The sequence below is a fragment of the Pundamilia nyererei genome, unplaced genomic scaffold, assembly GCF_000239375.1.
Source record: "Pundamilia nyererei isolate P.nyererei 1_Seehausen unplaced genomic scaffold, PunNye1.0 scaffold00001, whole genome shotgun sequence".
Lineage (NCBI taxonomy): Eukaryota > Metazoa > Chordata > Actinopteri > Cichliformes > Cichlidae > Pundamilia > Pundamilia nyererei.
This window is the reverse complement of record NW_005187402.1, coordinates 9,611,932-9,623,582: the sequence shown is the minus strand read 5'-3', so window position 1 is coordinate 9,623,582 and position 11,651 is coordinate 9,611,932. Positions and strand designations below refer to the sequence as shown.

At 41.6% G+C, this 11,651-nt stretch overlaps 1 protein-coding gene across 2 annotated transcripts; it reads left to right on the top strand.

The window, feature by feature from the left end:
- The first annotated feature begins 5,425 nt into the window (after positions 1-5,425).
- Positions 5,426-11,645, top strand: zdhhc15b (zDHHC palmitoyltransferase 15b). 2 transcript variants are annotated; one of them, XM_013908182.1, is made up of 11 exons: positions 5,426-5,583; positions 7,051-7,077; positions 7,192-7,286; positions 7,370-7,490; positions 7,828-7,897; positions 8,178-8,210; positions 8,299-8,419; positions 8,576-8,708; positions 8,856-8,982; positions 9,548-9,666; positions 10,675-11,645. In XM_013908182.1, the coding sequence occupies exons 3-11, from the start codon at positions 7,227-7,229 to the stop codon at positions 10,716-10,718; spliced, it is 828 nt and encodes a 275-aa protein (XP_013763636.1). In that variant the 5' UTR covers positions 5,426-5,583; positions 7,051-7,077; positions 7,192-7,226; the 3' UTR covers positions 10,719-11,645. The 2 variants fall into 2 exon arrangements, with proteins under 2 accessions (XP_013763636.1, XP_005719810.1); XM_005719753.1 differs by lacking the exon at positions 5,426-5,583 and adding an exon at positions 6,485-6,644.
- Positions 11,646-11,651: the final 6 nt, after the last annotated feature.

Here is an 11,651-nt window from a genome sequence, read left to right as displayed (position 1 = left end):
AATGTAAATTGCTGAAAATTTAGACGGTGTCACCTCTTTACTCGCGACGTTCATCGGAATATTTACGAGCATATAATTTTGGATAGAATTCATTTGTGAAGGGTTCAAATCGGGGTACACATAAATTACTTCTACAGAGGAGACAGATGAGCTGTTGTCACCCAGATTTTCTTTTTATGCCACATTACTGCTCTGCCTGAGATCCGTTCCTTGCAGGATCTGGCTCGGATGGATCTGAGCACATCTGGTACCAGACTGCTTGAGACACTTGAGATGACCTTCCAAGCAGACTCTTAGGTGAGCACAGACAGCGACTAGCTTGTCAGAGAGATGATAAATCAGATTTTCTTCATTGTTGCCAAGTGCCACCTGGATTTTTCATTGCTGCCTTTTATACAGTAGGCAAGGAGTCTGTAAAGTTTATGAATAGTTCCATATCATTAATTCAGAGAGTAGTCACTCTCTCCCTCTGTCTGTGTATATATGGGCAGAGCAGTGTTTATTCATTAGGATGAGTGACAGACACCAATGGTGGAAGAAGACTGATTCAGTCCCATGTGAACCTGACGTAGTTGCATCAGTAGGACTGGATCATCAGAACCCAATGAGGCCTTCCACTGTCTACCTCAAACTATTCCCTGCTGCACCATTAGTGAGTAATCTGTTTTCTGAGGGGGGCGGGAGATGTTCTTGCTATTGCTCTCATGCGTTCTCACCGCACGCCCGGAATCTGAAACAAGCGGATACAAAACATCCAAAAGGGGAACGTATTAATGAGTACATTTTTCCTTGTATTATGTATGTTGTGACTGTGCGCCGCATGGAAAGGTGGGCATACAATGCAGAGCAAACAGCTTCTAACCCTGAGAGATGATAGACTTTCCAGCTGGCCTCGGTGTCCAGTGCAGTACTTTGTTTTCTCTGTTTGTATCTCACTGGTGGCACTTAACAACCGCTTCCCTTTCACTCAGTCAAATAAAACATATTGATACAATCTATTGTCATTATGGAAAGTTAACCTTAGGTGATGAAAATGAGCTTAGATATAAGAGGCTTGCCTTTTGTTCTCACTATCTAAGAGGACCCCATCAGACTTTCCACTTTCAGTGGCGTAGAGGTGTTTACATTTACACTGACTGCTTCCAAAAAAAAGGGCACTTCAAAGTGACAGAGCTGCTTCAGTGCCCCTTTGATTTCCCCAGCCAATATTACCGTGTGGTTAAACACGCTGTGTTACTTTATCACTTGATGAAATTCAATTAATTGGTTTGATGACAGGCACGGAGATCACGAACAATGATAATGGTGAAAAACTGTTTTTGTTTAAATCCTGCCTGCATCAAGGCAATGAAAAGAGCTCCACGGACGACTTCAAGGCACACGGTGTGTAATGAAATGCCTTTATTAAAACGCATGCGGTCCTCCTTTGTGGCGTGGCCACTGAAATTTCCATGATTGTTAAAGACACAGAGGTCTCCACCCTTGAGCAGATTTATTTTCACACATGCTGGGTGAGGTGTCTGCAATTCCTCCCTGCCCTGTCATTGTTTGTTCTGCTGTTAAGTGTGAATATGAGCAGAGGCCAGGCAGAAGTATAGCCCTGTTTTGAGGGCTTCTCCTGCTCCGCTGAGTGCCGTTTGCTGATGTCACACCAACTCAACAGCTTTCCAGACGTCTGAGCCATCGGTGGGGTGAGAACGAGACCTTGAGGCTGTGCAGTTGTCCTCTGAGTCTGATGTCAAAATGCAGAAACGGCGTGCATTATTCTCCCCGATTCCAACCTGGCTTATTCATACATGCATAATGCATCAGAACAAGTTTCTAGACATTCTTCACTGCAGTGCTTTGGTGTTAATAGGCTAATAGTGGACTGGATTAAGTCCTTTTCTGGGTTGTGTTAAACTAAATTGCAGATGACGTGCATGACCATGTTCTGTGAAGTCATAGCTGTGTTTTCTTGTACTGGTCTGTTTCCCTAATTACTCCTGTGCTCATGGCTGACTTTTGCACACATACCTTTTGTCTGAATGTGGGCAACTCAAACCAACAACTCTTCAATCACCTGGACGCACACCAATGACAATATGTCAAGATGAATGCAGACTTTCCAGTGTGCGCTGCTCCATACTGACTTCAAACGGATGCACACATGATGAACTCCCCGTCCAGACGCTGAAGCATGCAGGGAATGAAATGGAAATCAAACTCAATACTGCATCATCTCGTCGCGTTTTAAAAACCGAGACAGACATGAAGCCTGCAAACACACAAAACTAATAATACCACCATTCCTCTTTCTCACTCTTCCACACACACACGCATATATGCAAGCTCTGTTGCTCCCTCACATACACATGGAAACACACACCTCCCAAATGAATCACCCTCCCAAGTGCTTAGCATCATCAGCATTCCCTGAATCAGCCGTGACTGCAGAGCACAACTGCATGACATGAGAGTCTCAGGGGTCAAATGAAATGCACACTCTAAGTGCCACTTCATCTTCAAGGCATAACAGTGAGCAGCGGCTCAAGAGCGAACTCGAATAACGCTGGATTGTGTCAGCCATTGTGCTCCTCTCGCCACTTAATAAGCCTGCATGGTGGCTCATTGTGAAGCGTGGTCCTTTAGCACTTTTCTCCAGCCATGCATGACTTCTCCCCAAATGGGCTCTTCTCCAGCCCCTACTGTCTGTTTATGTAGACTACCACCAGGGCGGCAAGGAATGCACTTCCAATACGATCTGCTCGCACACATCCTTAGATGAGGAGTCTGCTTCGACTTGCTGATATGAGCTGGGGTTTTTTTTGTTGTAACTTTTACACAGGGGTAAATGTTTTGATTAAAAGGTCGTTACTATTTTGCTAGTCACAATGACTTTGTAGTGGAGGGGTTTGCTGCCGTGCTGACGGATGGATGGCCGCTCCCTGCCTCCAGTGAGCGGTTGAATCAGAGAGGAGCTGTCATCACCGGGCTGCCGACGCTGTTGCTTGAACTGAGAGGAGGGCGGGGTAGTGTGGGGGGGGGGGGCAAAGAGAGCAGGAGTTAGATGGAGAGCCGGCTAACGACGATGTGCGAAGAAATTTAGGGGAAGGAGAAGATGTAGGCCTTGAAAAAGAGAGAGGGGGAAGATCATGTGGGATGGAACAGAAGAGGTCAGTATTGGGTGCAGCTCACCTCACACCCCAATCCCAGAAGGCACTGCAGAGAGGGAGTCTGCATTACGTAAAAGGGGGGAAAGCAGGTGGTACTGTCTACGCAGTCCTGCTGTGGCTTTTGGTCCACAGTTAAATGCTCCAGTCATCTGGGGGTCCCATAACATGGTGAAAATGGGGAGACAATTACGCATTGTGCTGATCTGACACGTCAGAAGATGACGGCATGCCATAAAACCTGAGGCGAAAAGGCGTAAAGGGCTGAAGCAGCATCTCTGTGATGGGGTGGATGAAGAGGAGTAGATGAGACTCGCACACTCATAAACAGACATCAGTTTCTGCAGAACTTTCTTTCTTATTTTCATATCTCACAACGATGAGCCTAAAAACACAAATCTATGTTCAAACAAGTTTAATTCCTGGTATAATTGGATTCCTTGATGTTCACCCACAGTCATTCATTATAAAGCTTTAGTGCCCTTTGATGCCAAGACCTGCAGTCGATGAACACGACTAATGAGCTCCCATTAAACCAACATTTGACTACATGCAAATTTGAGCTTGTAAATAGAGCAATCACTAAAAGTTGTAGTGTAGTAAAACACACAGATTATGTCTGCAGTTTTAAAGTAGTCGTGCAGTGCCTCCTATTGGGCACTCCTGCAAAGTGCATGTGGTGTTTGGTGCTTTTGTCCCATTTGAATTGAAAACCTCACCTTTATTTTCTGTGTCTTGCATATATTTCAGAGTGTTGCAACAACCAATCACAGATACAATGCTAATAAATAAAAGCCCAAACAGATGAGGTGCAGCAGGTTTCTGCCTCCAATACACTGCATTATCTTTTATTTTGGTTTCACTGCAAGAATGTGATGAAGAAGCTGTAAGTACTTAATTCCAAAACAGAAAAAACACAATCCTTTTTAACCTCCTCTGTGAGAAGCCAACGCAGTAAACCCTTACAACTTCCACCTCGTACCTTGATTGTGTAACAGGAAACTAAATTATGACTTAATGGCCGCACACCGAGGCAACCAGGGGGAGATCAGCGGGCTCGTATTTACTGGAATACTCCTCGGATGATTTCCAAAACTACACGACACGACTTTCAGCTTTATTTTATGTGAAAGTTAACACTTTAAGCAACACATTAATAAGAAACAGCAGGAGAAGAAGTCATTCACTGAGCCTTGTTTAGCAGAGAAGGCGAACATTATTCTTTATGTTAAAAGCTAATGAATTGCAGCAGCAGTCAGGTCTTACCTTCAAACAATGCAGGCTGACTCGGCCTTGGCAGGTCAAAACAATTAGCCTAAGTAATTTCGTGTAAGCATGTGTGAGGCCTGCAGTTATTCTGACAAAGATACAGCTGTTCTACACCCTATAATTGAAACACTTCGGAGTAACAAGGGGGCTAAATTGGAAGAAAGTGCTCCGTTAATGTTAAGTCATTCCTAAGGTGAGGTCCAGCTGGGGACCTGTGGTGTGTGTCATCGCACACTTCACTCCCTTCATTTCTACATCAGCTTCTATGACCTAATTTCAAATCAGGGGGAAAAGACAAGTGTAAAATCATCCTACATCCTGGAGGTGTTTTCTGAGTAGTATTAATAAACTGATTTTCTGATGAAGACAAAGGTTAAATAAATAAAGGTTAAAAGCATACTGGCTTTCATTTTTAAGGTTTTCATATCAGGACATACAAAATAAAGAGGTCCTAAGTCATCTGATGTAAAGAAAGCCTCAGATGAACTACAAAATGTGACATATTACAGCATGTTGTTATTTATTTAAATTAAGCCAACATTATTTAAGCCAAAGCAGTGGGTGAAAAACTCACCCTTGCTGCTTCCATATGAATTAAGAATGTAAGAAGGTGTTGCTAATCTAACGCAATTGATTATCAGCAAGTGTAAGAAACTCTAGTCTGATCTGGAGCATTAAGGCGTGTGTTAAAAAATGCCAAAGAGGAAAGACACCAGGACTGATCTTAATGAGGCAACTTTTCCAGCCCAATAGTCTGGGAAAGGTTATGAGGACACAGCGTCATGGCTTAGGTTTGCAAATCATATCTAACCAAATCCCAAGACTTCTGTGATAATGTCCCTCGTGGACCAAAGTGGAGATATGTCCGTATGACACAAAGCACCACATTTGGTGAAAAACAATCACAGCATATTAGCACAAACAGCTGACACCAGCTGTGAAGCACGGTGGTGATGATTTGGATTTGTTTTGCAGGTGCAGGATATGGACAAAAAAGAAGAGAATCAATGTACTGCAATAGTAAAGTCAAAGTCCAGGCAGCAACCTGAGTGAAATGCTGTGGTGGGAGCTTAAGAAACCTGTGCTCAAACAAATGTCCACAAACCTCAATGGACTGAAACAATGGTGTAAAGAAGTGCGGGAACATCTTCTCCAAAACGAAGTGAGTCATCGATAAAGCCATACAGAAAATGATTACTTCAAGTAACTGCTGCTAAAAGTGATTCTATGAGCTACTGAGTCATTGGGTTTACTGAGTTTTCCACAACTTTGTTTAATTTTAAACAAAATGGTACAGTGTCACGTCACATGTTGTTGTCCAGCTCAGGTTCCATTTATCTCATTTTAAGACCTGGTTAAGCTACAGATGTTTTTTTTTAATTGTTATTTTTTTTTATTATTAATGTGAAACCTTAGAATTGACATAGCTGTCTTCTTACCAAGACTGTACCTGAGGGTACTTTGACAGGATACATAAGGAAAATACATGGTTATGTATTTTTCCCAGGTTTTCTGAAGTGTGCTATTTTGAGCTTAGTTCTTTGCTTGCTTGCAGAAAATTTAGACCTTTCCAGACACTCTGACCTGTGACAGAAGTAAAAGTCCAGATGTTACTGATAACATTAACAACAAAAGGGCCCTGGAACCGAGACAACAAGACACAATTGTTTCATCATTATTTTTTACTGTTTTCAGCTGGGCCGGGTTTTTTTTTCCGAGGGTATCCATTAAAATGTGTGCTCTTTTGTATTTTTGCTTTTTAATGCGGCTTCTTATAATGGGCTTTATGTTCTTTAATTATTGTAAAACATTGCACAGTGCCAATAAACCAAACCTAACCCTGAGTTGACTGGAATTCACCATGTACAACAGCTGTTCCTTCCTAAAAAACAAAACAAAACAAAAAACATGTTAATGTGCCCATCAAGCATATTTGAGTAACTCTACAACAGTAAAAGTAATATTTATCTTAAAAAAAAGAAAAAGAAAGAAGGAACACTAGCCAAACGGTAACTTCAGTGCAGTGAATCGCTCCCCGATGCAACTGATGGATAAATCCCAGGAATAGTAGTTGAACGCGGAAGAGAGCGGAGCTCAGATGGAATATGGCTCTCTCCAGAGGTTTGAGATGCTGTCAGAGGGTTTTCTCGTGGATACCTGTTCTTATTATCACCGCCGTTGTCTTGTGGTCGTATTACGCCTATGTCTTTGAACTATGTCTTTGTAAGTATGGCAAACTGTGTTGGTTTCCCGCGACTTTGATCGTTTAGTTACAGACACCGCAGACTACCGCACAGCGGTGTTGACATAACGTTATAGAAAGAGCAGGAAGTGGCTTCGGGTGTGTGCGCGTTCATTTACTTAATATACAATCAGATTCTCCTTAAACCTAAACTAATTTCCCATTTTCCCCTACAAGCTCAGTGGTAATTCCTGGTTTTATACCAAAACTGTTGTGCTGTTATTCCTCTTAGCTAAGTACAACCTGACAGTCTGGCTAGTCGTGTTAGCCGGTAAATGCTGTTTCAGTAAACAATAAACAAACTAGTGTTAGCCGAAACAGTTAGCTAGACTGTTGTCAGTCAGCCAACTTGGGTGTATTTCTGAAATCATGTTCTTGTTTTAACAGTTACAATCACCAATACACTGGAAAAAGGTAAGCTACCCTCTCGTCTCAGTGTAATGTGCACTGTTGAACCATGAACTAGAATAACACCGGGCTTGTTTCTGATATATTATGTATTATGGTGATTATTTCTTGTGCTTGCAGTGGCCTATTTGCTTTTATTTCATGTTTGCTTTGTGATGTTCTCCTGGACCTACTGGAAGTCAATATTCACCCCTCCTGCGTCTCCATGCAAAAAGGTCTAGAGCTAACCTGAATATCACCAATTAACTGTGGCCTATGCTGAATATGTTGTATGCAAATATCTGTCTGTCTGCTTTAGTTTCAGCTGTCATACTCAGACAAGCAAAGGTACGAAATGGAGGACAGACCAGATGCTCAGAAGCAAATCCTGGTTGAGATTGCAAAGAAGCTGCCTATTTTCACTCGAGCCCAATCTGGAGGTAAGCAGTGAAAGCATGTGAAATCATGTGAACTGTTTTTTTTTTTTCTTCTAATTTTCTTTGTCCACCTTATTTGATATAGAGTTGTGCACTAACAAGACAGGTATATTAGCCGCAATCCATCATCTCACACATAATCTGTGTTTGGTGAAAGGAAATGGGTGAGGGCAATTAGCTTTGTGTGCGCTCTGGAGCATCTTCATCCAGAGTAATCAGCCAGTATATCTCTTTCATTAATGCTGATTGGTAAGACTTAAGTTCTGGGCTGCAGGAAGTATTTGAAGGGCAAGCTCAGCTCAAATGTCGTCCATTCAACTCGCCATCCTCTTGTCTCCAGCTATCAGGTTCTGCGACCGCTGCCAGGTGCTGAAGCCCGACCGCTGTCACCACTGCTCCGTCTGTGAAATGTAAGACACCCTTTCCTCCCCAATCCCTTCATCTGGAGATGGAGAGAGGCAATTAGATATTTGTTGGCCAGGGACTGTTGTGATAATTAGAGGATGTTGCTTTTGTTTGCCATGTCATGTCTTGAAGACATTATTCCAAAGATCAATCAGTGCAGAGGTTTAGCAAAGGGAACGAGCCGATAGCTGCCAGTGTACATGTTAAAGAAAGCTGTAAGAAAAGCTTGCCTAACATGAAACAAATGCCATTAAAATGATATAGAAACCTTGTCTTGCTTTTAAGGTGTGTCTTAAAGATGGACCATCACTGTCCCTGGTAAGTTGTAATCTCTTCCTCTTCGTCAGTGTTTAAATGGTGAAATAAATGTTTTGTTCTAAAACCAGAATGTCTTTTTCCTTTTAAGGGTGAACAACTGTGTTGGTTTTTCCAACTACAAGTTTTTTCTCCTTTTCCTTGCCTACTCTATGGTGTACTGTATATTCATTGCGGCAACAGTCTTTCAGTATTTCCTCAAATTCTGGGAAGTGAGTGTCATTCTTGCTTTATGACTCATATTCACAAGTTGTCATAATGTCATTTTGAAGTCCTTCTAGTCAGCAGTATTGTATTTCCGCAAGATTCAAGCATTCTGTCATAGTTTATTCTCAGGTTTCTAGCACTCCCATTTCTCTCTTTCCCAGGGGGTCTTGCCAAACGGGCCTGCAAAGTTCCACGTCCTCTTCCTCATGTTTGTGGCTCTCATGTTCTTTGTCAGTCTCATGTTCCTCTTTGGCTACCACTGTTGGCTTGTGGCCAAGAACAGATCCACATTAGGTGAGAATTTGACGCATTTACTGATTAAACCCTCCTCCTTAAGAAATTGATCTCATTTATTTAATACATTAAGCACACATTAAATATGGTATGGAGAATTGAAAGGTTGACAGGGGAAACCTAACTAGTTTCATATCTGTTTTTTAGAGGCCTTCTCAGCTCCGGTTTTTGCCAACGGACCAGACAAAAACGGCTTTAACGTCGGCACGCGCAGAAATCTGGAGCAGGTATTTGGAGAGAATCGGAGATTGTGGTTCATCCCCGTCTTTACGAGGTGAGTTTGTTGTCAGGAGGCAACTCGTTGATTTCTATAATGAGGTGATGGCATTTTGGCATCTTTACACTGAAGTCTTGGCCCTATAGTTTGCAACAGAGTGTTGAAATACACAGAATTAATTTAGAGTGCAACGTGTGCCAAAGCCAGTACTCACAGAACATGATCTGGATCCTCACCAAAAGCTAATGGATACTTCCTCTGTTCACCACCACTTCTCCACCAGGTTCATGGAATTTGGCCTGTTAGTTCTTGCATAATGTTGTGGACAAAGAGGCTGAGCAAGTGTCTGTACCTCAGCTTACTGCCATGGTGGAGGAAGAGTTAGAGATCAGTATAATGATTTAAGTAGTACACTGAATATTTGAAGTATAAGGGACATGAATAATTGATGGGGAACAATATGACATTGACTTCAGAATACAGAGTAGTTTTTACATCAAGCTGCAGTGGAGCTAATGAATAACATGCATAGTGAAGAATTTGATCAATGGTTGGAACTTATTTAATAGTTAACTGGATCTTTAACAAGCTTCCATCTGTTTCTGTACCTCTTATATGTCAGCCAAGGGAATGGCCACTACTTTGCTTTGAAGAACCGGAGCTCTGAATCCCAGAACCCCTTATTAGCTAACGAGGACATGTGGGAAGAGTCTGATGATGGGTCTGAGGAGGGAAGCTTGGGTGAGTTTATTTAAATTCTGTCATATTTAAAATACACAGAGCTGAAAACGCCTTTTTCTCATTAATGCCCAATGTACTGTATATCCTATACAACTTATATCATCCAGGACAGCTGTCATGACCTGCTGGTCAACATATCTTCACAGTAGCACCTGATCCATGAAATATATGGCTCTTGGCTTCTATTTACTCTAGATGAGATTGCTGGTGCTAAAGACACAAGTAGCTTCCTTCCAAAAATAATTGGCTCTAATACTTTTGCATTTTTTTTAAATCCATTAAAAACCTCTTAAGAGACTTAATGCTTGAGTTTTTTCCAGAATCTGTTAGTATCTAATTACAGTTATCCTTTGTGTCATTTTGACCTTTGTAGTTGCTTTGCACTGTGAAATTTAAAAACAAAAATAAAGGGTGAGTCATGCGAGTCACAGGCAAATGCTTGCAGGCATCCGGTGACTTTTACTGTATTTTCTAAACAAATATTTTACCTACTCTATCACCTTCAGGTCTTACAAAAACAAGTAATAGTGTCCAGTGAATACTTGTGCTTTATAAGTTATTTGTGCCTGTCTCTTATTTATGTTTTTTATTCCTATGAAAGTCATATTTATTGCTCGAGTGTAGTGACAGAGAAAATATCCATTCAGAGACCCCAACTTTTCCGTAACTTGACTTTCCAAATATGGAATCCCTGCACTGAAACATCCAAAAACAAACGTTGTTGGAGGTCTCACAGTAGGAGCAATAAGATGGGCAAGGTTTGTAACCTTGGGCTAACGGCGGAGGGGATGGGACACAGTAACGACACCATGCAACGGCAGATTAGTTCAATATTTGTTCAGTTGAAATGACCTGAAGGCTTCACTATAAACTGCTGCTGTGTTTATATTTTGCTACCACCTGCTGGTCACATGAACCACACTGTTCACTACCAGATGCATCGTTTACAACAAAACCACAGAAAAAATTAATTTACATGCTGATTTTTTTTTTTTTAAATCATTCCAGCAGAGCATGTGGACCCCTCTGTTACCATAGAGATGGAGGAATAATTTACACTGGTGGAGACCTGGACTTGTATCGCACACACTGTGTATTGAGAGGTAAATGCATTTCAAATTGCAAGGACGTTCAGACACACCGAAGGGGCCCAAACAAGAGGATTAAGATCTGCGTTTGGACTGTCGTTGCCAACTCTACCCCGATGCTTCACATACTGATGAAAAAAGGAACTCATTGGATGACCAGTGGAAGCATCGCCTCTCATGTCATCATAAAATTTTATTTTCGGGGCAAGTCAAGTGTTTCCTGTTTTACAGAAAAGCAACTGATTTCTTTTTTTTAATTACAGAGAAAATATTTTCCTTGTATTTGTTATTCTTGACAGAGCACTAAACCTTTACAGCTTCTGTCTGGCAGTGTGCAATTTTACAGGTTTCTGTTTGAGAGTTAAGCTTACAGTGTTGCACCTTATGGTTTCTTTGGTGGGGGACGGGAAGGGAACTCGCACTCGTCAGGCTCCAGAAGTCTCATAGTGACTGAGTTGTCTACAAGTTTGAGGTTTACAGCATTTAAACATAAGATTTGACTTAAACATATTATTAAAAAGCTAACTTAACCTGAGCCTTACTAACAAGTATTCCTGCTTTTGGAGTCAGTATCTCCTCGGAATGTATCCTCCTGCTCCTCATCATCCTTTTGAGTACTTTGCACCAACATCTTGGGCACTTCTTCCCCCATTATGGAGTGTTTTATCCTCCCTGTTAGAGTTCGAATGTCATTAGCTCAGTGTCTAATCACAATGGTGACTGTAACAACAAGACAAGCATACATTTGGTCATAGTTAGACCTGATTACATGTTACATCTGAGTATTATGGCAAACTTAATATGTCTATCTATCAGTGGAGTCATATTCTGAATATACTGTATATCATGGCTTAAAAGCTGTTTGCTACATTGATTAAGAAGGATGCAGTGATTGGT

What these genes read in the sequence shown, in the direction of transcription:
- zdhhc15b (XM_005719753.1), top strand. Translation starts at nt 6,527, where the DNA reads ATGGCTCTCTCCAGAGGTTTGAGATGCTGTCAGAGGGTTTTCTCGTGG. An exon ending in CACTGCTCCGTCTGTGAAAT is followed by an intron (nt 7,898 to 8,177) that starts GTAAGACACCCT and finishes CTTGCTTTTAAG; the next exon opens with GTGTGTCTTAAAGATGGACC. An exon ending in TTCATCCCCGTCTTTACGAG is followed by an intron (nt 8,983 to 9,547) that starts GTGAGTTTGTTG and finishes CTTATATGTCAG; the next exon opens with CCAAGGGAATGGCCACTACT.